This window comes from Hypanus sabinus, chromosome 1, assembly GCF_030144855.1.
Source record: "Hypanus sabinus isolate sHypSab1 chromosome 1, sHypSab1.hap1, whole genome shotgun sequence".
In the NCBI taxonomy this organism is placed as follows: Eukaryota; Metazoa; Chordata; class Chondrichthyes; order Myliobatiformes; family Dasyatidae; genus Hypanus; species Hypanus sabinus.
The window spans coordinates 89,454,427-89,481,529 of NC_082706.1; the positions used below are offsets into that span (position 1 = coordinate 89,454,427).

At 45.6% G+C, this 27,103-nt stretch overlaps 1 protein-coding gene and 1 long non-coding RNA gene across 5 annotated transcripts in view; one reads left to right on the forward strand and one right to left on the reverse strand.

Annotated features, from left to right (window-relative positions):
- Positions 1-16,680, reverse strand: part of LOC132395248 (coiled-coil domain-containing protein 102A-like) — a 464,661-nt gene extending 447,981 nt beyond the window's left edge. For 3 of the 4 annotated variants that reach the window (XR_009512553.1, XM_059971586.1, XM_059971575.1), the window contains exons 1-2: positions 16,488-16,680; positions 3,195-3,878 (exon numbers count right to left, since the gene is read on the reverse strand). Coding sequence is in view for 3 of the 4 variants with exons in the window: in XM_059971586.1 (XP_059827569.1) it covers positions 3,195-3,809 (615 nt within the window). In the remaining variant the exon portion in view is untranslated. The remainder of the gene's footprint in view (positions 1-3,194; positions 3,879-16,487) is intronic. The other variant, XM_059971567.1, reaches the window with a different exon arrangement.
- LOC132395260 (uncharacterized) overlaps positions 5,509-27,103 on the forward strand; it is a 46,548-nt gene continuing 24,953 nt past the window's right edge. The window contains exon 1 of the long non-coding RNA XR_009512555.1: positions 5,509-5,767. This is a non-coding gene — a long non-coding RNA (uncharacterized LOC132395260). The remainder of the gene's footprint in view (positions 5,768-27,103) is intronic.

Sequence of the window (27,103 nt, forward strand, 5' to 3'; positions counted from 1 at the left end):
ACCGTGAAGGTAGCCACCACACTATAAGCAGTTTCACTTGGTAGAGAGTGAAATTCACAGTGGAGAGCCCTTGCACTTTAAGTTACTGACCCAGAAAAGCCAGCGGTGTTCAGAAATTTCCAACATCCCTTTCACTGGAGGAGTAAAGAGTCAGCGACACCCGAATTCTCTTCAGATGCTTTTGGATGTGAGCCCATGCAAGAAGACCAGAATTAATAAAGCAACAATTAAAAATACAAGTAGAAAAGGTAATGACTCAAAAGAAGCAGCATCCAGCGTTAAAGACTCCCACCACCCTGGACATGCCCTCTTCTCATTACCACCATTAGGGAGGAGGTACAGGAGCCTCAACATTTAAGGAACAGCTTCTTCCCCTCCACCATCAGCTTTCTGAATGGTCACTCTCTCTACTGCCCATCATGCCACTGGTCTTTAGGGCAACAATGAAGGTCCTCCATCCCTGGAGGGGCTCAGGGCTTCTTTCACCATGTCGGTCACTCAGTTTTCACTACCCTCAGTCACGCAAGCTCCAGGTGGAGGCTTGGGAATACCGTCACACTCAGATGTATGAGGATTCTTCACTGCTGTTTCCCAGGTCACTGACGCACGCCCCTCGCCCCCAGGCCCAACACTCCCAACCTTTTCAATCTGGCTTGGCACTCAAATCGGCCAACCAGCTGGTCATTCCTTGATCTTGGACCAGTGCCCTGCAGCTTTGATGTGTTCTCAGGCCCAGGACCCACTGTCTCAATTCGGCCCATGCCCGCACTTTTCAATCTGGCCTGGTGCTTAAATTGGTCAAACGTCAGCTTGTTCCTCGCTTTCAAGCCCGGACCCTATCACATCAACTCTTCCTCCCCTCACCTCCAGCAATGGCCAACACTGGCTTGTTCCCCACCCTCTAGCGAAACGAATTACTCCTCAACTCTGTTCTAAAGCGTCGTCCTTCTATTTTTAGGCTGCACGGTCTGATCCTAGACTACCCCAATATTGGAAACATCCTCTCCACATCTACTCTATCTAGGCTTTTTAATATTCCAAAGGTTCAATGAATTCCCCCCTCCCCACTCTTCTAAACTCCAGTGAGACTAGGCCCAGCGCCATTAAGAGCTCCTCATACATTAACCCTTTCATTGCCAGAATCATTCTCATGAACTTCTCCTGGACCCTCTCAAATGCCAGCAAATCCTTTCTCAGATAAGGGGCCTAAAACTGCTCACAATACTCCAAATGCAGTCTTACCAATGCCTTATAAAGCTTTAACATTATATCTTTGTTTTTATATTCTAGTCCTCTGATGCACCATCAATAACTCTCTGAGACGTGAGGCAAGATATCGGCTTTTATTGGCTGGAAGAAAGAACAAGCAGCAATTGACCACCACACTGCATCCTGGAGACTGAGGGCAGGGCTCAGGCTCCAATCGCCTTTATACCGGGGACCGTGGGAGGGGCCACAGGAGCAGTCAGCGGCGGGGCGTGTCCAGACAGGTATATGTAGTTCACCACATCCTCTTAAAATGAAAGCTAATATTACATTGAACTTCCTTAATACCGGCTGAACCTGCAAGTTAATCTTTAGGGAATTGTGTACTTGGACTCCCAGGACCCTTTGCACCTCTGATTTTTGAATATCTTGTCCAACTGTAAAATAACATCTCAGCTCCTATAGTTACTGTTGAAGGCCAGCATAAATGCCAAATAGTAAACACAAAGTACACTGCAGATGCTGTGGTTAAATCAACATGTACAAACAAGCTGGATGAACTCAGCAGGAAGGGTCTTGGCCTGAAACATTGACTGCTCCTTTCAACAGATGCTGCCCGACCTGCTGAGTTCATCCAGCTTGTTTGTACATGTTGATAAATGCCAAATGCTTTCTTTGCCATCCCCTCTACCATCAGGGAGCTATGTACTTCTACTCCGCGGTCCTTCTCTTCTACAGGTCCACATGGACAACACCCACTGCCTTCCCCATCACTCTTCTTGGTTACCTCTTCAAAACCCTTTAACAGGTTTGTGAGACACGATTTTACATGCTCAAAGCCATTCCGATTATCCCTGAACAGCCTTGTATCATCCAAACCCTTATCTGTCAGAATTCCCCCCAACAACTTGCCCGCTAATCATGCCCGACTCACTGTCCTGTAGTTCCCTGGACTGTGTTTGCTGCTCTTCTTAGTTAACAGTACAACAATAGCCATTGTCCAATTTTTAAGAGCTTTATCCTTGGCTGAAGATGATTCAAACATCTCTGCAAAGGCCTCTGTAATTTCTTCTCCAGCTTCCCACGAGGTCTAGAACACACTTGAAGTCAGATCCCAAGGATTTATCCTCTTTAATGTGCTTTAGACCCACCAACACCTCATCTTTAGCAATTTATAAATGGTTCATGACATCATATTTTATTTGCACCAAACTTCAGCTTCCATAACCTTCTCCACAGTAAAAGACTGATGAGAAAAATTCATTAAGAATCTCACCTGTATCCTGTGGTTCTACATACAGGTGACCTTATTAGTCTTTCAGTGGACCTAATCTTTCCCTAGACACCCTTTTACTCTTATTATGCCTGTAGAATCTCCTCGGGTTTTCCCCAACCTAGCCTGCCAGATTCATCTCATGCCCTCTTTTTTTGTCCTCATGATTTCCCTCTTAAATGAACTTCTTATGTTTAGTTGAAGTACCTTTGACAACTATTGGTTATTGTGCATTATAAGGAAGTGCAAGGCTCTGCTTCCCTCCAATAGCTGGCAGGTCACCCTTGGGCAAGGTGTGGCACTGGCTTAGGGGGCCCCTTTAGAACAGATGAGCAGGAATTTCTTTAGCCAGAGAGTACTGAAACTGTGGAATTCATTACCACTGACAGCTGTAGAGGTCAAGTCATTGAGTATATTTAAAGCAGAGGTTGATAGGTTCTTGATTGGTAAGGGCATCAAAGGTTACAGAGAGAGGGCAGGAGCATGGGCTTGAGAGGTATAATAAATCAGCCATGATAGACTGATGCAGCAGACTTGATGGGCTGAATGGCCTAATTCTGCTCCTATATCTTATGGCCTTATAATAAAACATAGGGCAGAGGTTGGGACTAGTGGTACCTAAAGATGTTCCATTATATGTAGAATTAATTACTGTAATTTATAAACACCAATGTATTGTTGCTGTATTAATAAGTAGAGCTTTTGTCTTCCTTACCTTCTTGGGTGAACCAGTGAATTTGTTTGGGGATGATGGGTTTTTATTATTTTTAACATCTTTGACGGGTTCCTGTTCCAGCGCATTGAGTTCGTACTCCTCCAGTCTGACCAGAGCCGCTGACGGTGTTTCTGTTGGCTTGGCCGCCCTTCTCAGCCGCTCATTTTCCTCTAACAGCTCCTGCTTTTCTCGTTTCATGGCAGCTAACTCCTTCGCAACTGACTCCAGCTTCTGCCGCATCTGGCGGACTTCCTCACGCGCCTTGTTGCGCTCCGCCCTCACCTTGCTCCATTTCTCCCGCCAGTTCGCAGTGCAGTCCGACCACCAGCGCATGGTCTTCTCCATCTGCGCAGCTCTGGCTCGAACCTCTTCCAGCTCCCGATGGTACAAACCTTCAATGCTGTCCCAGTCACTACACACGTCCACGTGCTGCTTGTTCAGCTGCTGTGGCAAAGGAGATGGAGATGGAAAACTGTGAGCCGATGAGTCGCTGGTCAGCATCCTCTCAGACTGGTTGCTCTGGCCAAACTGACCATACAGTTGTCTAGCTGGAGGCTGTTGAACTTTTGGGGTCTGTGCCCCGTCTCCTCGTTTGGCGGTAGGATTTGAGCTCATTATTTCTTTCTCAAATGCTTTTTCAATCAGCTTTTCTTCCACTTACTAAAGCCTTTCATCTTTAATTTTCTGCAGAAAGAACAAAAGGAAGAAAGTTTTAACTAGGAGAAGAATTAGGCCATGGCTGATTTATTATCTCTCTCAACCCCATCCTCCTGCCTTCTCCCCGTAACCTGTAATTCCCCTTACTGATCAAGAAACCTATCAACCTTTGCCCGACGGCTCAGACATCCTCATCATGAACTGCTTCAAGAAGCTGATCCATAAAAACATAAGACATAGGAGCAGAATTATACCTTCAATCATGGCTGATTTATTTTCCTTCTTAACCCCACTCTCCTGCCTTTTCCCTGTAATCTTTGACATCCTTACTAATACATAAAACTTTACAGAACAAATGTCATCTAAACTTACTGCAGATTTATATGCTTCCATTTCTTATCAGCATTAGACAGCACACTGATTTCAATCAAGCCTGCCAAGCAGTAATTCAAAACCTGTTGGCCGCTCCCCTTGCAGTCCCTTCCTTAGCAGTCAAGAGCAGAGTACAGACAGTCACTGTATTTTCTGAATTAGTTCTTTGTATTGTGCACATCTTGAAATTGCAAATACAAAATGAGTTTAAAAGGAATGGTTATGATTTTCATAATTGTTGCCAGACCTTAAGTAAGAGAGATTCTTTATAAATTCACCTCAAATCCAAGGATTCACAACCACTATTTGAAATTAACATTTCTCATTATTATCTCCTACTAGGATTCAATGTCTGCTGCCTCCCACCCTATCACAGATCGCCCTTTTATTTTACTCATCCTCCCATCTTCCCTGCTCAGTACATTGTTACTTCGCTAACATCAGTCATTTCCGTGTAGTGAAAGGTCAGTAGCCTAAAACATTAAGTGTACTTTCTACAAGTCAGTCACCAGAGTTGTACTCTAGCTGTAGCTAAAACGTTATTATTTTCCGGTGGGGCATTAATCCTACAAAGTAATTATGCTGCAACAAGCATCTGCTTTAGAATGGAAAAGAAATGGGAAGGAAGTAAAGGAGTCTTTAGTCCCAGACCACCAGATTCAGGAATAGTTATAAGTCCTACAAACATCCTATAAGGACTAAATTAGCATGAATAACTTCACACACCTCAGCTCTGAACTGATTCCACAACCTATGGACTCACTTTCAAGGATTCAACAACTCATGGTCTCAGTAATTAGTGGTGGCATCCGTCGGTCTCGAGAGACCATGGATCTGCGCCTGGAGTTTCCAGGACGCAGGCCTGGGCAGGGTTGTATGGGAGACCGGCAGTTGCCCAAGCTGCAGGCCTTCCCCTCTCCACGCCACCGATGTTGTCCAAGGGAAGGGCACTAGGACCCATGCAGCTTGGCACCCGTGACGTCGCAGAGCAATGTGTTGTTAAGTGCCTTGCTCAACGACACAAACACGCTGCCTCAGCTGAGGCTCGAACCAGTGACCTTCACGTTACTAGTCTGATGCCTTGCTCACTAGGCCACGTGCCAACACAGTAATATTTATTACTTATTTACTATTATTCCTCCAAGAGGACCACAACCTTGTTGTAGGGGTTGGAGGCTTCCGTGCCCCAATGACCAGGAGAGCTATGTTGGCTGGAGTCAGGGCTTTATGCTTTGGCTCTTCGTAGGGTCACTCATGCCAAACAGGTCAAAGGGTAGAGGCCAAACTAAGAGTGCTCTGCCTGTCCTCCAGGTTCGGGGGTTCAGCTCAGGGCTAACAACCCTGACTGGTCAAACAGAATAGTTACAGAACAGCAATGAAGAATCCTCCTACATATGGTATTCCTGAGTCTCAGCCAGGGACTTGCATGACTGACAGCAGTGAAAAACGAGAGGAAGCTACTGACATGATGAAGGAAATCCTGAACACCACCAGAGACAGAGGACCTTCACTGTTGCCCTAAACACTGGCGCGCGTAGCAGGCAGTAAGTGGTTATTATTATTATCATTACTGGGTTCTTTTGTGCATTCTGTTTGCCTTCTTTTGAACATTTGTCCACCTTTGTGCATAGCTTTTATTGATTCTATTGCATTTCTTTGTATCTACCTTGAATGCCTGCAAGAAAATGAATATCAAGGAAGTATATGGTGACATATATGTACTTTGATAATAAACTTGCTTTGAACTTTGAAGAACAGGAGCATGATGTTGCAAGATAGGGGTGGGATTTACGGCTCAATGTATTTGGAGCTGGGCACCTATCCAGGGTACTGTATGCACTGGATGGTTCTTTATTAAATTACAGACCTATGGTGCAGGTAGAAGTTTAGCAAGTTCTTCAAGAAGCCAAGGCATAAACACAAGAGACTCTGCAGATGCTGGAAATGACACACAAAATGCTGCAGGAACTCAGCAGGTCAGGCTGCATCTAAACAGAGGAAGAAACTGTCATTGCTTCAGGCCGAGACCCTTCTTTCATCAGGACTGGAAAGGAAGGGGGAGAAAGCCAGGGTGAAGTGAGAAGCTGGGAGGGATAAATTGAAAAGAGAAAGAGCTGAAGAAAGAGGAATCTGATAGGAGAGGAGAGTGGACCATGAGAGAAAGGGAAGAAGGGGCATTAAAGTGAGGTGATGGCCAGATAAGGCAAAGTGAAGGGGTAAGAGAGGGGCTAAAATGCTGAATAGATAGGGTAAGGGACAAATTGCCATAATTTACAGAAACTGATGTTCATACCAGTAGGTTGGAGCTACCCAGAAGGAATACAAGGTGTTGCTGCTCCAATCTGAAGGTGGCCTCATCGTGACCCTGACTGACTCACAGAAGTGTCACTGCACCTGGAAGGACATTTCGGGGCCCTGAATGCAGACTAAGGATGAGGTATAGTGGAAGGTTTAGTGCTTGATCCGCTTGCAGGGATGGTACCAGCAAGGAGATCAGTGGGGAGGGACGAGTAGACAGGGGAAGACACGTAAAGAAGCCAAGGCAAACTGTTTATGTATGTGCCACACCTCCATCTGTTAACACCTGTATCAGGGGTGTAAGTGGGAACAGACAATGGGGAACAAGAATACCAAGTTCCAACAATGCCACTGCTCCAGGAGTGAGAACTTTTGGAGTGATTTATGTAGCGACTTGCATGGCAAGCAAGAAAGAAATTGTAAAAATATGTGCAGGTTCATAATCAGGAAGTTCATGTGAACAATTGATGGCAGTGTTGTAACATTATAGTAAAAGAAAGAATTTTGCCTCACTGTCATCAGTGGCATGACAGCAATAGAGCTGTTGGCTTCAGTCCTTCTCATCTGAGGAACAGTTTCAGTCGCCATATTGTGCTGTCACCTATCATTTCCCTTTTCCTGCAGAAAGTCCACTGCCATAGCTGGATTGTGAAGTTGTGGAGAACACAACAGGATACCAGGAGTGGCATGGTAGTGTAGTGGTTAGCACAACACTTTACATTGCAGGCGACCCGGGTTCAATTTCTCCCTCTGCCTGTAAGGAGTTGGAACGTTTTCACCATGACCGCATGTTCTGGTTTCCTGCCACAGTCCAAAGACGAACTGGTTAGTAGGTTAATTGGGAACTGTAAATTGTACTGTGATTAGGCAAGGATTAAATCGATGGGTTGCTGTGCGGCCTGGGTCAAAAGGGCCACTTTGTGTTGTATCTCAATAAACAAATGAATCTACAACTGGCGCCATGTAGGGGATCTAAAATCACCTTACCTCACAGGCTCAAGGATCTAAAATCACCTCACCTCACAGGCTCAAGCATCTAAAATCACCTCACCTCACAGGCTCAAGCATCTAAAATCACCTCACCTCACAGGCTCAAGAATCTAAAATCACCTCACCTCACAGGCTCAAGCATCTAAAATCACCTCACCTCACAGGCTCAAGAATCTAAAATCACCTCACCTCACAGGCTCAAGCATCTAAAATCACCTCACCTCACAGGATCAAGCATCTAAAATCACCTCACCTCACAGGCTCAAGGATTTAAAATCACCTCACCTCACAGGCTCAAGCATCTAAAATCGCCTCACCTCACAGGCTCAAGGATCTAAAATCACCTCACCTCACGGGCTCAAGGATTTAAAATCACCTCACCTCACAGACTCAAGCATCTAAAATCAACTCTCACACACAGGCTCAAGGACCATTATTCCTAGATCACTCTGTTCCACTCCATTCCTCAATGCCCTACCAGTTACCATCTATCTCCTATCTTGATTAGTCCTACCAAAATGTAGCACCTCAAACTTATCAACATTAAGCTCCATCTGCCATCTTTCAGCCTACTCTTCTAACTGGCCTAAATCTCTCTGCAAGCTTTGAAAACCTACTTCATTATCCACAACACCACCTACTTTAGTATCATCTGCATACTTACTAATCCAATTTACCACCCCATCATCCAGATCATTAATGTATATGACAAACAACATTGGACCCAGTACAGATCCCTGAGGCACACCACTAGTCTCCAACCTGACAATTATCCACCACTACTCTCTGGCATCTCCCATCCAGCCACTGTTGAATCCATTTTACTACTTCAATATTAATATCTAACGACTGAACCTTCCTAACTAACCTTCCGTACGGAACCTTGTCAAAGGCCTTACTGAAGTTCATAAAGACAACATACACAGCTTTACCCTTGTCAACTTTCCTAGTAACCTCTTAAAAAAATCAATAAGATTTGTCAAACATGACCTTCCACACACAAATCCATGTTGACTGTTCCTAATCAGACCCTGTCTATCCAGATAATTATATATACCATCCCTAAGAATATTTTCCATTAATTTACCCACCACTGACGTGAAACTTACAGGCCGATAATTGCTAGGTTTACTCTTAGAAACCTTTTTAAACAATGGAATCACATGAGCAATACCCCAATCCTCCAGCACCATCCCCGTTTCTAATGACATTTGAAATATTTCTGTCAGAGTCCCTGCTATTTCTACACTAACTTCCCTCAAGGTCCTAGGGAATATTCTGTCAGGACCCGGAGAATTATCCACTTTTATATTCTTTAAAAGCACAAGTACTTCCTCTTCTTTAATCATCATAGTTTCCATAACTACCCTGCTTGTTTCCCTTACCTTACAAAATTCAGTATCCTTCTCCTTAGTGAATACCGAAGAAAAGAAATTGTTCAAAATCTCCCCCATCTCTTTTGGCTCCACAAATAGCTGTCCACTCTGATTCTCTAAGGGACCAATTTTATCCCTTACTATACTTTTGCTATTAATAACTGTAGAAACCCTTTGGATTTATTTTCACCTCACTTGCCAAAGCAACCTCATATCTTCTTTTAGCTTTTCTAATTTCTTTCTTAGGATTCTTTTTACATTCTTTATATTCCTCAAGCACCTCATTTACTCCATGCTGCCTATATTTAATGTAGATCTCTCTCTTCTTCCAAACCAAGTTTCCAATATCCCTTGAAAACCGTGGCTCTCTCAAACTTTTAACCTTTCCTTTCAACCTAACAGGAACATAAAGATTCAGTACCCTCAAAATTTCACCTTTAAATGACCTCCATTTCTCTATTACATCCTTCCCACAAAACAAATTGTCCCAATCCACTCCTTCTAAATACTTTTGCATCTCCTCAAAGTTTAGCCTTTCATCAATCAAAAATCTCAACCCTGGGTCCAGACCCATCCTTCTCCATAATTATATTGAAACTAATGGCATTGTGATCACTGGACCCGAAGTGCTCCCCAACACATACCTCTGTCACCTGACCTATCTCATTCCCTAACAGGAGATCCAACACTGTCCCTTCTCTATTTGGTACCTCTTTGTATTGCTGCAAAAAATTATCCTGCACACATTTTACAAACTCCAAACCATCCAGCCCTTTTACAGAATGGGCTTCCCAGTCTATGTGTGGACAATTAAAATCTCCCACAATCACAACTTTGTGCTTACTACAAATATCTGCTATCTCCTTACAAATTTGCTCCTCCAATTCTCGCTCCCCATTGGGTAGTCTATAATACACCCCTATAAGTGTTACTACACCTTTCCCATTCTTCAATTCCACCCAAGCAGCCTCCCTAGACAAGTCCTCTAATCTATCCTGCCAAAGCACTGCTATAATATTTTCTCTGACAAGCAATGCAACACTTCTTCCTCTTGTTCCTCCAATTCTATCACACCTGAAGCAACGAAATCCAGGAATATTTAGTTGCCAATCTTACTTGCATATATTATCATACTACTTAGTAATAGTTACATTTTTTTCTGCTTAATTGCAGAGGTGTTTGCATGAGGTTGCTGTGAGGTTGAAGTGTGTTATTGGGCCCTTAAATACCTATCCTGACAAGTTGCTTCATTCCAAATTCCCATGAATGCTAAAGAGCTGGAATCTCCACTCAGTGGCAACTTTATTAGGTACCTCCCGTACCTAATCAAGCAGCCACTGACTGTATGCCTGTGGTCTTCTGCCACTGTACCCTATCCGCTTCAATGACCGACTTGTCCATTCAGAGATGCTCCTCTGCACACCACTGTTGCAACATGTGGTTATCGGAGTTACTGTCACCTTCCTGTCAGCTTGAACCAGTCTGGCTGTTCTCCTGTGACCTCTCTCAATCACAAGGCATTTTTGCACATGGAAATGCCACTCACTGGATGTTATTTTTTTAAGATGTCTGCATCACTCTCTGTCAACTCTAAAGACTGTTGTGCCTAAAAATCTCAGGAGATCAGTAGTTTCTGAGATATTCAAAACCCAGTGTCTGGCATCAACAATGTCTCCATGCTCAAAATCACTTGGATCACATTCCTTTCCCATTCTGATGTTTGGTTCCTTGACCATGTCTGCATGAGTTGTTGCCAGACGATTGGCTAATTAGATACTTGCCCTGATGAGCAAGGTGGCCACACTACCATTATAGTTTTCTTTCCTCTGTTTGCTTGCAGAGGCATTTGTATGGATTTTTTCTGTGAGGAAAAGGTGTATCATTGGGCCCTCAAACAGCCATCTTGACATGGCTTTATTCCAAATTTGCCTGAATGCTGAAGGCCTGGAATATAACCAACACAAAATACTAGAATATTACAGCTGATCACATGCTTGGAATAAATTAATGCCAAATATTTCATTAGTTGTGCACTAATAGAGTGAAAATGCTTCCTGTCGCTAAAATTACCAGGTCAGACATGAATGCTACTTGAATGTAGCCTAATTTATAATTAGACCATAAGATATAAGAGCAGAATTAGGCCATTTGGCCCATTGAGTCTGCTCCACCATTTTATCAAGACTGATCCATTTTGCCTCTCAGCCACAATCTCCCACCTTCTCCCTGTATCGCTTTATGCCCTGATTGATCAAGAATCTCTCAATCTCTGCCTTACATATACCCAATGACTTGGCCTCCAAAGCTGCCAGTGGCAACGAATTCCACAGATTCACCACTGCCTGGCTGAGGAAATTCTTCCTTATCTCCATTCTAAAAGGACATTCCTCTAGTATGAGGCAGTATCCTCTCATTTTAGACTCCCCCACCATAGGAAATAGCCCCTTCACATCCAGCCTATTGAGGCCTTTCAACGTTTAATAGGTTTCAATGAGGTCACCTCTCATTCTTCCGAATCCCACTGGGTGGAAGGCCAGAGCCATCAAGCACTACTTTTAATCTCAGGATAATTTTCATGAACCTTTGAACCCTCTCTAATGTTTTGGGATAAGGGGCCCAAAACTGCTCACAATACTCCAAGTGAGGCCTCACCAGTGCTTGATAAAACCTCAACATTATATCCTTTCTTTCATATTCTAAGAATTCTGAGATTCTGACCTTTGAGAATCTATTTACCTTTGAGCAGGATCACACATTGTATTCTCTACTGTCCCAAATGTGATATGTGGACCCGATCCATGTAATAAGTCTTACAATGCTCCAGCAACAACTGCTCCCCCTCACCCCTTTCTCCATCTCACAATGAGTTTGGTGGCCCCATGCTCGAATTCTGGGACTAGTAAGACCATGAGTAATTAAGAGCAGAATTAGGCTAGTTGGCCCATTTTTGCTGTAAAGGGATGCCCTTCTATTCTGAGGCTGTGCGCTCTGGTCTTAAGACTCCTCCATGATGGGAAACATCCTCTGCACATCAACTCCAGCCTTTCAATATTTGATAGGTTTCAATGAGATCCCCCCATCATTTTTCTAAACTCCAGTCATCTGTATGTATTAGTCATAAATGAAATATTGTTTGACATATAATAAACAATGTGCTGGGGAAGGCACACACGTCACCACATTATTCCTGCACCAACATAGCATGCTCACCAAAGTTCAAAGTAAATTTATTATCAAAGTTACGTACACGTCACTATATACTATCTTGAGATTCATTTTCTTGCAGGCATTCACAATAGGCCAACAAAATCATTGAAAACCTACGCACAAAGAATGACAAACAACCAATATGTAAAAGTGGACAAACAGTGCAAATAAAAATAGCAAATAAATAATACTGAGAACATGAGTAGTAGAGTCCTTGAAAGTGAATCCATTGGTACACCATGTTCGCAGAACACACAAATAATAACAACAGAACAGCAAGAAAACAACACCAAAACAAGCTCCTCCCCTCCCTTCCACCCACCACCCATAACTCATTGACAAATAAGGAAAGAATGCATGGCTACGTGTGTTGATTTTGGCTGCTTTCTGCCGAAGTTACTCGATTTATTCTCATGTCCCATGGACAGCCTCATCCAGTCAATGAACTCCGAAGATGCTAAATGGAGAAATGAGATTTTTCCTACATGAGATCTTAAAATGGGGTGCACGATGGTTTGAAACCATGTTGCCTTTTGGGTTCTCCTACTTGTGGAGCAGACTGGTATAGTGCTCACAGCCTGAGTGGTTCTGCTCAAGGGGAGGTTAAAACCATACCTCTAATTTGAGTTAGTGATGAGATATTTTCCCCTTGGCATTAGATGTGTCTCACAGTTCTTCCATCTGGAGAGTGTGGTTATGCCTGTGGGACATATGTTGGCAGCCGATTTCTCCGGACAGTTGGTACAACTAGTGCATTGGCTTTACCAAGTAATTTTAAATGGGGAGGCTGGTGTTGCTCATGATTTTTGTCAATAGTTGCTGCAGAAAAGCAATAAAATTTCCATTGAATTTCAGAGTTAGAGGCCCAGATGCTTGCTTATGGAGTAACGTGTCCACACTGAATTCTACTTCCATAATTTGTAGAATCAAATCTTAGAAGTGGAGCTCAATGCACTTACATCACAGTCGACACCATGAACAGCAAAAGATGAAATTCCTCTGTACCAGGGATTCCCAACCTAGGGTCTACAGACCCCTTACTTAATGGTATTGGTCCATGCAATATAAAAAAAACAGTCGGGCACCCCTGCTCTATAGGATCTTTAGCAAACAACCAATAAGCCAGATAGGTCCATGAACCCAGAAACACGATCTTGCCATTTCTTTGTTTACATTATTTATAAAATTTATAAGTTATAGCAATTTTATTACTTTGTGCTGTACTGCTGTCACAAAACAATAAATGTCACGTCACTTTGTTCTCCTCAGGTTGGGTGGGACTAGAACTAGAGGTCAGAGGTTTAGGGTGAAAGGTGAATATTTAAGGAGAATCATGGGGAATTTCTTTTACTCAAAGGGTGAAACAAGCTGCCAGCAGAAATGGTAGAGGCAAGTTCAACTATAACATCTGAAAAGAGGATGCTGTCCGTTGCATGCCATCTTGGACAATGTCTCCCATCCACTCCATAATGTACTGGTTAAGCACAGGAGTACGTTCAGCCAGAGACTCATTCCACCGAGATGCAACACTGAGCGTCATAGGAAGTCATTCCTGCCTGTGGCCATCAAACTTTACAACTCCTCCCTTGGAGTGTCAGACACCCTGAGCCAATAGGCTGGTCCTGGACTTATTTCCACTTGGAATAATTTACTTATTATTATTTAATTATTTATGGTTTTATATTGCTATATTTCTACACTATTCTTGGTTGGTGCGACTGTAACGAAACCCAATTTCCCTCGGGATCAATAAAGTATGTCTGTCTGTAACAGTGAGAAGAGGGCAGGCCCTGGGTGATGAGGATCGTTAATGATGGACACAGCCTTTTTAAGGCGCTACTTCTTGAAGATGCCTTGGTTGCTAGAGGCTAATACCCAAGATGGAGCTGACTAATGTTACGATTTCCTGTAGCTTCTTTCCGTCCTATGCAGAAACTCCCCCCCCCCCCACACACCAGACAGTAATGCAGCCTGTCAGAATGCTCGTCACAATATCTATAGAAATATACTGTACTTTCTACGTTCTAATCCTCACTCCTTTACACATCCATCAAAACTTCTCAAATCTGTATCAACTATTTCACATGATATGTTCCAAACTGTCAACAATTTCCTCCTAAATTTAGGTGATCTCTTCCATCCTATCAAACTCCTCCATAAATTTAATGATCTTAGAAAGTGTCTTCCTGATTGTTTCCTTTCCAATTAACAATCTCTCAAGTGCCCTTAACTAACAGTCACACTGATTGAATTCTAGTAAAATCCTTAATCTTTACTACCCCTTTGGTGTCATTTCCATACCCATTGCTTAGTTCTCAACTTCCTGTACAAACAAGGTTCAGTATGAACTTAGAGTTATCTGAGTTATAGCCACAAATGTAGAGTTCAAACTGCATTACCCTAGTCAACACCTTCTGATAGTTCTTCAAAGAGTTTCCTTTCACATCTTTACTGAGAGGCCACTTAATCAGGCAAACCTGTACACCTGCTTGTTAATGTAAATACCTAATCACCCAATCACATGCCAACAACCCAACGCATAAAAGCATGCAGATGTGATTCAATAGGTGTTTAGACCAAATATCAGAATGGGGAAGAAATGTGATTTAAGTGACCTTGACCATGAAACAATTGTTGGTGCCAGATGGAGAGGTTTGAGTATCTCAGAGACTGCTGACTTCTTGAGATTTTCATGCAAAACATTCTCTAGTTTTTTTGAGAATGGTGCAAAAAAACGAAAACTATCCAATGATCGGCAGTTTTGTGGACAAAATGCCCTTGTTAATGCGAGAGGTCAGAGGATGACCAGACTGGTTCAAACTGACAGGAAGGTGACAGTAACTCAAATAACCATGTGTTACAACAGTGGCGTGCAGAACAGCATCTCTGAATGCAAACATGTCAAACTTTGAAGTGGATGGGCAACAGCAGCAGAATACTCAGTGGCCACTTTCGTAGGTACAGAATTGATACTGATGCCAACTAGGTTCTGCCAATATGAGCGCATACACTGCAAATTAGTGATCTGCACTTGGTCAGATAGATATAGTCTGAAATCCAAGAGCTTGAGCAGTTAATGCAGTTATAACAATGCCATTTACTCAATCCTAATTTTAGTAGATTTCCTTTTCCTCTTTGATAATTGATCTTACAGCTGCAGTATAAGCCATTTTTTTGTGTTTTTTTAAATAAGTATGACCTTCAGACCAGTTTGTTGAATATAGTCAAAATGAAGACCTTAAGGACCATGTCAAATGCCCTTCACAAAAACTACTGTTAAAAGAACACAATCACATTGGATGTTCTCAATGTGATGCTTCAGATCACACAAACAGCACTCCACGACATTTTCTCTTTATCAAGAAAAGAAATACCTCAGCTAATCAGAACATTAATGAATCCTGCTTCCTATTGTCAAAGACAATGCTCAGAATCATGTTTTGTTACAAGAAATTAGGAAGTAAAATTATCTGTTATGTCATTTATGTAAAAAGGGACGTATTGGCATTGAAAAATGCAGCTTCACTCTAGGCTAAGGCTTCATATTAATATGGTTTTTAAAAATAAATTAATGAATGTATCATACTCGTTTTATTACTGCCTATGTATAAGCATAAACGCAGTGCTGTACATTTTTGAAATATGAAATTAAAACTTGTGTCGCCATCCTTGAATTCACTGGTTAAAAGTTCAACTAGTAACGTTCTGGTACAAAATTCTTCAAATTCTCAGGAATATCCACACAGAAACAGGATGAGTGACACTTATCATTGAAGATTCTGCATTTACGAGCAACTTTCTTTCCCTGATCAAAAAAAAATGGGTCGACTCCAAAAGCAAATGGTGTGTTCGCACGGTTACGGTGAGGAAGCCAACAGTACGGATCTCGGATCTACAGGACGGATTTTGCACGCTTGCACAACCGGACTGGTTGCCTGATTGACAAGTTATTGACAGGAGGGGTAGGGGAAGGCGGCAAGCCGGCGCTCAGCGGCCGGAGGAAAGAGACGACGTGGAGCAAGGAATCGGGAGCGGGCAGCTTCTGGAAAGGGTTGGAGTTGGTGGGGGGAGATTGGGGACTGGGGCAATGCGGGCTGACGGAGATGGATCGTTTGAGGAAGGAATCGTGGCCTGTTGCAACAATGAGGAGCGGGAGGAAGTATCCAGGGTTGCGGAGCTGTGTGTGTACGGGGGAGCTGGGAGCACTGTGGACAGGGAAGGCGACTGTGGAAGTTCGGGACAGTAGCAAGGAGCAGGGATAGTCTGGTAGGAATAGAGAGGGATCGGTGATCATGAATATGAGGGAGGGAGGGGGTACCTCGGTCACTGGCAGGCAAGCCGGAATTCGCCCTTTGCTGTTTCGCTTCTCAAACTGTGCTGTAAACGCACTTACATCATGGATCCGAACCTGCGCGCCTCCTTTTAATTCCCGAGTCCCGAGATACCCAGCAGAAACAGTGAAAGAACAAGAAGTCCGTGAAAAAAAAAGTGGACGCGCACTGACTCCGGGATTTTACCTCGGTGTCCTGAGAGCGAACCGCCCGCCCACCCATTCCCCGTCCCGTCTCCGATCCGATCCGATCCGATGCTGGAAGTGGGCGGGTCGGGAGGGCTCTGGAGTTGTTTAAATTTCAACGACCTATCCGCACGCATGTTCGGGAGTTTAAAAAGCTAACTCAAAGCACTGGCCTTACGCCTTACACTTTATTTAATGCCCAGAAATGTTGGACTTCCCTCTTCTTTGCCTAAAGTGGGGCATCCGCTTTCTTAAAGGTAAATGTTATTATCAAAGTGCCTGTGTCATTAAATACCACCCTGAGATTTATTTTCTTGCAGGCATTCACGGTAGAGCAAAGAGGTAAAATGGAAAGAATGAAAAAGCTACACACAAGCAAAGACTGACAAACTGTGCAAATACAAAAAGAAACCTATAACAATAAATAATTAAGTAAATAAATAAATTGAAACACAGGGCAATTCGTGTGTGCCATATAAGTAACCAAAAGGGTTAAGCGAATTTTTTAAAGGGAAATAAACAGTGGCACAAAGATGTCAGACAGTGACTTCTGAAAATTTGCAATTCACACTGCCCCTGTTATTCCCCTTAAAGTACTGGCTTATTTTTTTACAATCATAAACAATGAACATCTGCAGATGCTGGAAACACACACAAAACTGCTGGAGGAACTCAGCAGGCCAGGCAGCCACTATGGAAAAGAGTACAGTCGATGTTTCGGGCCGAGAGCCTTCAGCGGGCTAATTTTTTGCCAGCCTGTTTGCCCCTTTGTCTGTTACTCTGAACTAGGTTTATATCTGATGCCTGGATATAAAGGGATAGGACATTACTCAAAACCCATGAAAGCAGAATGAGCTCTGTTTCGTGAATTTTATATGCCCCTTGGAAATATGGAAGGGCTCCACCAGTCACATCCCATCATGACTCACTGAAGTTCAACAATCCATCATGTGGTCCTATAGTGTATATCCTGTGAACTGTGGGGTTATTACCTAGATTTACAGGAGAGTTACGGAACTAACAACTTTTGACCTCATTATCAAAATAAAATGATGAAATATAGCCAATTCAGTTTCTAGATAATAAAGTATCAAAATATACATGGCACTTTGTAAACTGCTAGCAGGATTACATTAATGTAACAGTGTTGTGCTGTATTTAAGCAGTATTCAAATCAAAATTCATCAGAGAATCATTGGTGAAATGATCTTATTGTGTAAATAGGCTCTGTCTCCAATGAGTAAATCAGCATATATGAAAATGCTGAACTTACAGCAGGGATCGGTACATGGAATTCATTGGTTGTTGCACGGATGGGACTGGCAGCTCAATGTTCCAGGGATTAGATATCTCAAAAGGGATGGGGGGGAAATGCTAGTTATGGCAATGCTAATCAGGGGTAGGTCAGGGACACCTGGAAAAAGGGAAGATATTATTGTCTATTGATTCAGTGTCATTGGAAGGTCAGACACAAGAAGGTTATGACCACTCTGTTGGGAGTATTCCAGAGGCCCACAATAGCCACAAGGACACTGAAAAGCAGATACAGTAAGTATTCAGATCTTGGGAAGGTCCAAAATTAGAGCTGGTATCATGGGTGACTTCAACTTCCCTAACATTGATTAGGACCTCCTTAGTGCCCAAGGTTTAGATGTGGCAGAGTTTGTTAGGTGTGTTTGGGAAGGATTCCTGACACATTATGCAGGCAGGCCAACTAGAGGAGAGGCCACATTGGATCTAGTGCTAGGCAATGAACCCAGTCAGGTGACAGACCTCTCTATGGGTGACTATTTCAGAGAGAGTGACCACAACTCCCTGACCTTTGAAATAGCCATGGACAAGCAAAGGAACATGGGAAAGAATTTAATTGAGGTGGTTAGTTATGATGGTATTTTGCAGAAACTGAGGAATGTAAATTGAGAGCAGATATTTTCAGGGAAATACACAGCAGAAATTTGGAGATTGTTTAGGGAGCACTTGTGTGGGATTCGGGACAGGTTGTCCCACTGAGGAATGGTACTCAAGAGAGAAGGAACATTTAGTCAAGAGGAAGAAGGAAGCATGCAGGTAAGGTTCTTGAGTAAAATGAAGTAGCCAGGAATGAACTTAAGAAGGGACTTAGGAGAGCTAGAAGGGGGCATGTGAGGGCTTTGATGAGATGGATTAGCTATAATCCAAGGGCATTCTACAATCACATGAAGAACAGGAAGAAGACTAGAGTGAAGATAGGACTACTCACAGATAAAGGGGGAAACATAGTTGAAGAAGGAGGTTCTTAATGAATACTTCAGTGTTCGGCAGTGAGAAGGACCTTGACAAATATGAGGTCAGCATAGAACAGGCTAATGTGCTGAAGCACGTTGAGTTTAAGAAAGTGGTAGTGTTGAAGTTTCTGAAAAAGTAAAATAGATAAGGCCAGAAAGGATATCTCCCAGGTCACCACAAGAAGTTAGGGAAGAGATTGCTGGGGTATTGTCAATGATCTTTGTGTCCTCCCTGGTCACAGGAGTGGAGCAAGAAGATTGAAGGCTGGCAAATATTCTTCAAGAAAAGTAATAGGGATAATCCTGGGAATGACAGACCAGTAAGTCTTACCATAAGACATGGGAGCAGAATTAGGCCATTTGGCCCATCGAGTCTCTCTATCATTCAATCATGGCTGATCCCTTTCCTTTCTCAGCCTTCTCCCCATAACCTTTAATGCAACGTCCAATCAAGAACCTATCAAGCTCTCCCTTAAATACACCCAAAGACCTGGCCTCCACAGCTGCTTGTGCTAATAAATTCCACAAATTCACCAGCAACTGGCTGAAGGAATTTTTCTGCATCTCTGTTTTAAATGGACACCCCTCTATCCTGAGGCTGTGCCCTCTTGTTCTAGACTTCCACACCATGGGAAACATCCTTTTCACATCTACTCTCTTTGGGCCTTTCAATATTTGAAAGGTTTCAATGAGATCCCCTCTGGCCCCCATCCTTCTACATTCCAGCGAGTACAGACCCAGAGCTATCAAACGTTCCTCGTATGATAACCCAGTCAGTAGAGAGGATTCTTAGTGACAGGATTTACCAGCATTTGGAAAAGCATAGTCTTATTAGGGATCATCAGTATGGTCTTGTGAAAGGCAAACTGAGTTTGCAAGAAGGTGACAAATTGATGAAGACAGGCTGGTATGTGCAGTGTATAGGAATTTTAATATAGCATTTGATGGGTTCCCCACGGTAAGCTCATTCGGAAAGTCAGAAGGCATGGGATTCGGGGAAACTTGGCCACAGAGATCCAGAATTGACTGGCCCACAGAAGAGAGAGGGTGGTAGTAGATGGAGTGAATTGTGCCTGGACATGCACACAACACTAGTGAGTAGCAAATGCCTACAAAATCTGATCAGAATGGCATTGACTCCCGGCAAAAGCGATGGAAGCAACTTGTGATCTCCATAGCACCCTGAGGCTACTCGAACACTAAACAATGCAATTTCAGTCAGCAGATAGGTTGAACTTGTGAGTGATGAGCATGCACCCATACTGCCATTAACACTGTGCATCAAGTCTGCAGTGGTTCGGACTTTGGAATTTTATAACCCCATGATGCACCATCAATAACTCTCAGAGACATGACGCGAGATATAGGCTTTTATTGGCTGGAAGAAAGAAGAAGCAGCAATTGACCACCATACTACATCCTGGAGACTGAGGCCGGGGCAGTGTCCCCAATCGCCTTTATACCGGGGTCCGTGGGAGGAGCCACAGGAGCAGTCAGCTGGGGGGGGGGGGGGGGGGCATGTTCAGACAGGTATATGTAGTTCACCACATTCACCCCCCCCCCCCTTTGTTTTAAAAGAGAGTCCCCATGGGGTGAAGTTTCTTACAAGTATATTTACAGGTCAAGTCTATCCAAGTCTATCAGGTGGTCGAATCTGTCACTGCGATCTACGTAGCACCGGCTGTGATTGCACAGGTGCAGGTGGTGATTGCACCGGAGACGGTGGTTGTGCTGGTTCCGGCCTAACTGCAGGTGTCAGCCCACTAGGTGTCAGTGATCCCTCATGCGTGTGCGAGGCGTCTGGTATATGGAAACACCCAGTATAGGAGTGTTGTGAGGAGTCTGTGTAGAGCTCGGTGTACGTGGTGTCACCTCGGGTACAGGGTTCATAGTTACCGTGGAGTGTTCGGGGTAGTGGTCTGCTGCTCCTGCGGGCACCAGATCGCGGACGGAGACCGTGTCCTCCTGCCCATCAGGTAAGACCATGTAAGCATACTGGGGGTTCACACATAGTAGGTGAACCCTCTCGACCATCGGGGAGTATTTATTGCTCCGTGCATGTTTCCAGAGCAGCACTGGCCCTGGGGACGTCAGCCAAACTGGTAGGGTGGACCCAGTGGCAGACTTCCTGGGAAAAGAGAATAGGCACTCATGAGGGGTGGCATTGGTGGACGTACATAACAGAGAGCGGATGGAGTGGAGTACCTCGGGGAGGACCTCCTGCCATCGAGAGACCAACAACCCCTTTGACTTAAGGGCTAAAAGTGTGGCCTTCCACACTGTGGCATTCTCCCTCTCCACCTGTCCATTACCCCGGGGATTATAGCTCATGGTCCTACTAGTAGCAATGCCCCTAGCCAGCAGGTACTGGCACAGCTCGTCACTCATAAACGAGGACCCTCTATCACTGTGGATATAGCAGGGGTATCCGAACAGAGTGAAGAGCTGGCGCAGGGCTTTTATGACGGACGTGGCAGTGATGTCGGGGCAGGGGATGGCAAAGGGGAACCACGAGTACTCATCGATAATGTTGAGAAAGTAGACATTGCGGTCGGTGGAGGGAAAGGGGCCCTTAAAGTCAACACTCCTTCGCTCAAAGGGGCCGGTGGCCTTGATAAGTTGCACCGTTTCAGGACGGTAGAAGTGCGGTTTGCACTCAGCACAGACTTGGCAGTCCCTGGTCATCGTCCTGATGTCCTCCAGGGAGTACGGCAGGTTCCGGGCTTTCACGAAATGGTAAAATCGGGTGACCCCCGGATGGCAAAGATGTGCATGGAGGGCGTATAGCTGGTCGAGCTGTGCGCTGGCACACGCTCCCTGGGATAGGGTATCAGGGGGCTCATTGAGCCTTCCAGGCCGGTACAGGATATCATAGTGGTAGGTGGAGAGTTCTATTCTCCACCGCAAAATTTTATCATTTTTGATTTTGCCCCGCTGTTGGTTGCTGAACATGAACGCAACTGAGCACTGGTCGGTCAGCAAGGTGAACCTTTTGCTGGCGAAATAGTGCCTTCAGTGCCTAATAGCTTCCACTATGGCCTGGGCTTCTTTCTCCACCGCGGAGTGCCGAAGTTCAGAGCCTTGAAGGGTACAAGAAAAGAATGCTACTGGCCTGCCTGCCTGATTGAGGGTAGCAGCCAGCGCAAAATCAGAGGCGTCACTCTCTACTTGGAAGGGAATGGTCTCATCCACCGCATGCATCGTTGCTTTGGCAATGTCCCCTTTAATGCGGCTGAAGGCCGCGCAGGTCTCAGCAGAGAGGGGAAATGTGGTAGACTTGACCAGGGGGCGTAATGGGGGACCCATTGGGCGTAATAGGAAAAGAAGCCCAGACACCGTCTGAGGGCTTTGAGGGTGGTGGGAAGAGGGAGTTCTAACAGGGGGCACATACGGTCGGGATCAGGGCCAATGACCCCGTTCTCCACGACATACCCAAGGATAGCGAGTTGGGTGGTTCCGAACACACACTTGTCCCTGTTATAAGTAAGGTTCAGGGCTTTGGCCACTTGGAAAAATCATTGGAGGTTGGCGTCGTGATCTGACCAGTCGTGACCACAGATGGTGATTTTATCCAGATAGGGAAATGTGGCCTTCAGTTGGCACTGGTCCATCATCCGGTCCATTTCCCTCCGAAAGAACGAAACACCATTTGTGACACCGAATGGGACACGCAGGAAGTGATAGAGCCTGCCGCCCGCCTCGAAGGCGGTGTAGGGGCAGTCCTCTGGGTGGATGGGGAGCTGATGATAAGTGGATTTCAGATCTATTGTCGAGTACACCTTGTACTGAGCTATCTGGTTGACCATATCCGCAATGCGGGGTAGGGGGTACGCATAAAGCTACGTGAACCTATTGATGGTCTGGCTATCGTCCACGACCATCCTATTTTTCTACCCGGTCCGAACAACAACCACCTGGGCCTTCAAGGTTGGCTCAATGATCCCCTCCCTGAGCAGCCGCTGCACCTCCGACTGAATGAAGGCCCGGTCCCCCGCGCTGTACCTCCTGCTTTTAGTTGCCACAGGTTTACAGTCAGGGGTCAGGTTGGCAAACAGCGGTGGGGGAGGGATCTTGAGGGTGGAGAGGCTGCAAGTGGTGTCAGTAGCGCAGCTGTCGGCATGGTGCTGGGTGGGATGTGCGGGTTGGTGTGTGTGTGTGGTCAGTAGCGGGGTATATGATGAAGTCCCACAGAACTGAGGATTCCTGACAGTGAGTGGTGGGAGGATCCCATCATATGCCATAGTCACACTTTCGAGGTGGCTCTGGAAGTCCAGCTCCAATAGCACAGGCGCGCACAGTTGAGGCATGACCAAGAGCGCAAAGCCCCGATATTCTGTGCCCTGCACCACCAATGTCGCTACACAAACCCCCCCCCCCCCCGGATGTCTGTGGAATGCGACCCAGAAGCCATGGTGACCCTCTGGCTTACCGGCCGTGTCACGAGTCCGCAGCGTTGCACTGTGTCCGGGTCAATAAAACTCTCAGTGCTGCCCATGTCAAACAGGCAGCTAGTCCTGTGCCTCTCCACCAGGATGTCCATCATTGACCTTGCAAGCTGGTGTGGGGCGCTTTGGTCGAGGGTTATGGAGGCCAGAGTTGAACCGCCATCTTGGTGCCCGGTAAGCACCGGTGGGTCGGGGGCAGGGCGAGGCGGCGCCAACAAAGATGGCCGCCCCCATGCCTCGCACGCGCTGGGCAGGCAAGACGGCGATGACTAAGGTGGCCGCCTTCATGCCTTGCACGCGGCGGGGAGGCAAGATGGAGGGGACCAAGATGGCTGCCCCCATGCCTCAAACGCGGCACTACCCGACCCCACTCGTGGTTTAGACTTACAGACCTTGGCGAAATGGCCCTTCTTTCCGCAGCTGGAGCAAGTCGCTTCTCGGGCCGGACACCGTTTTCGGGGGTGCTTTTTGAGTCCACAGAAGTAACACTGTGCGGACGTGCGACTGGCAGCAGCTGTGGTCGGTTTCGGGGAGTTCGTGGACTCGCTACTGGCAGCAGTGGTGGTAGCAGCAGCGGGCAGCGAGGTCTGCAGCAACCACAGAACCGGCAGGGGATCGTGCGGCTGGACAGCGTCAGCATTGTGCAGAGCAGCCTCCAGCGTGTCGACCGTCTCGATTGCCGAGCATAAGGTAAGATCGGCATTTTCCAGCAGCCGCTGGCGCACGTACACTGTCCTGATCCCCGTAACGAATGCATCTCTTTCCAGCAGCTCCGAAAGTTGTTCCACCATCAGTCCTTTGCAGTTGCAAGTTCACACGAGTGTCTGTAGGGCTCGGAGAAACTGCCCGCTCGACTCGTCGGGTCGCTGCCACTGTGTCGCTAAGCGATGTCTTGCATAGGCGGTGTTCACCGGCCGCAGGTACTGTCTTTTAAGGGCATCCAGTGCTCCTTGGTAGGTCGGCAGGTCTCTGATAAGGGAGTAAACTTTCGGGGTGACCCTCAAAAGGAGGATTCTGTGCATAATAGCAGGCTCAGTCACTGGAATCTGTTCCAAGTATGATTGGAAGCCAGAGTTCAAAGGCAAGAACTGCTTCTGAGTCTTGAGGATCAATGTCCAATTTTTCCGGACGTAAAATGCTTTCCATGTTTGAAAACTTCCAGCCAATAAAATTGATGCACCATCAATAACTCTGGGAGATGTGAGGCGAGATATTGGCTTTTATTGACTGGAAGAAAGAACAAGGAGCAATTGAGCATCACACTGCACCCTGGAGACTGAGGCCGGGGTGGTGTCCCCAATCGCCTTTATACCGGGGTCAGTGGGAGGAGCCACAGGAGCAGTCAGCAGGGGGAGCGTGTCCAGACAGGTATATGTAGTTCACCACACTCCATCAGCATTTTGTATCAAGAAATTCATAGAGTGGAACCTGAAGAGTCCCAGAATTATGTTCCTGACATGCTCCCATTGTTTCCAAGATCTTATGGGGATTGGGTCCAACTGCAAAGCATCAAAACATTTGACTGAGTCCACTGCAGTGACCTGATGCCTACGTGTGACTTTGATCTACGAGGTTGCAACTTCAAGCTCCGAGAATCTAAGAATGGTAAATAATACTGTGGTAACTTCTACTTTACAAAAAGACCATTCAACAACTTGCTGGCCAAAAGAGCATCTTTGTCTGGGACGGCAAATGATATTGACAATACAGAGGCTTCCAGGTAAATCGTGCGGCATGGGCGGAGGAACGATATACAATACATACCGGGAGTTAAAAGAGCGGAAGTAAAGACCCCACCAACCCCGGATCCCGCCTCTTGCTACAGACAGCTCCCCGATTAGTATTAACTTACTTTTAATAATACTCACGTTACAACAACACTTCTTCCCCCTTTAAAATCCAACATTCCCCAAACATAGAAGAACCGGGAAATAAAAACAGTCGTATCATTCGCAACAGGTTACCAATACAAAACACCTATTTAAAAAAAAATGGCAAATTCAACATTCAATCTAACAACAAAAGAAACTATCCAATCAAAGAGCAAACACGAGGAAATCTGCAGATGCTGGAAATTCAAGCAACACACACAAAATGCTGGTGAACACAGCAGGCCAGGCAGCATCTATAAGGAGAAGCACTGTCGACGTTTCGGGCTGAGACCCTTCGTCAGAACTAACTGAAAGGAGAGATACTAAGATATCCAATCAAAGACTCAGTCTGTCAGGAGGTTTGCGAGGGCGCTGCGATCTACATACTACCCCCGGTGACCCAGCAGGCACTGCTGGTGAGGGTGTTTTGGGTGGATCTGGTGTTGGTGACACGAGGGGCCTGTGTGTCCGTGTGAGAACGTCCATCCTCTTCAGGGGACTCCGCCCCCTCTGCCAGTGTGTCTCCCTCTAGCAAACTCACTGGTGGACATGCTTCCCCAGTAGTCTGTCTCACCATTGGAAACTCCATGGAACTGTCTACCTCTGAGCCGGAATCATGACGCAGGCGCATATGGTCCTGATGTCTGCGGAAAACACGCCCATCAGTCAGCTTAACAACATAGGAGACTGGACCACTCTGCTTAAGAATAATACCAGGTAGCCATTGCTGATTGTTTCTCACATAGACATTGTCATCCGGTTCTAACTGTCTGTCTCGCGCATTTTGATCATGTCCCTCCTTCTGCTTTTCCTGCTTTCTCTCCACTTTTGCCTTCATGTCCGGGCACAGCAGGTCCAATCTTGGCTTGGGCCTACGCCCCATCAGCACCTCTGCTGGAGTGCTTGCAGTCGTAGTCTATGGAGTGAGGCAGTATTTAAACAGGAAATGTGAAAGCCAGGTACTAAGAGAGTCCCCTGTCATCTGCTTCAGGCCTTCCTTCACTGTCTGAACAGCCTGCTCAGCCAAACCATTTGAGGGTGGGTGGAAAGGGGCCGTCCGAATGTGACGAATGCCATTCTGCCACATGAACTCACCGAACAGCTCACTGGTGAACGTCAGGCCATTATCAGTGACCAGAGTGTCAGGCAACCCGTGGACTGCAAACACTTGCCTGAGTTTGTCTATGGTTGAGGGGCTGTGATGTTGCTCATGATGTGAGCTTCGATCCATTTGGAATGAGCATCCACCATTACGAGAAACATCTGTCCCATAAAGGGGCCAGCAGAGTCCAAATGTAGCCCAGACCAGGGGTGGTCTGGCCACTCCCATGGGTGCAAAGGAGCTGGTGGTGGCATGTTCTGATTGGTCTGATATTGCGTGCATGATTTTACCTTGTTCTCCAGATCCTGAGCCATTCTTGACCACCAGACGTAGGATCTTGCAAGGCTTTTCTTTCGAGACACCCCTGGGTGAGTCTCATGAATTTCCTCCACAATCTGTGAACGGCCAGGGGGAGGCACAATGACCCTCGTCCCCCAGAAAATGCAGCCATCCTGCAGACTCACTTCAGTCTTGCATTTGGCATAAGGCCTCAGTTCCTCTCCTTCCTCAACTCTGGGTCAACCTTGTAAACGAAAAGTCTTGACTTGAGACAGGACTGGGTCCCTCTCTGTCCATTGTTTGATCTGGGTCATCTTTACAGGTGTCTCTGACAGCCTCTCCAATGAAAACACCATCTCTGGAGGCACATATGTAGTAACAGGCATCTCAGGTAAAGGTAGTCGACTCAGCACATCGGCGTTTGCATAATCCTCACCCGCTCTGTACGTGATAATATACCAGTAGGCTGACAAGGTGAGAGCCCAACGCTATATCCTGGCTGAGGCTAGCGGTGGGATGCATCTGGTCTCCC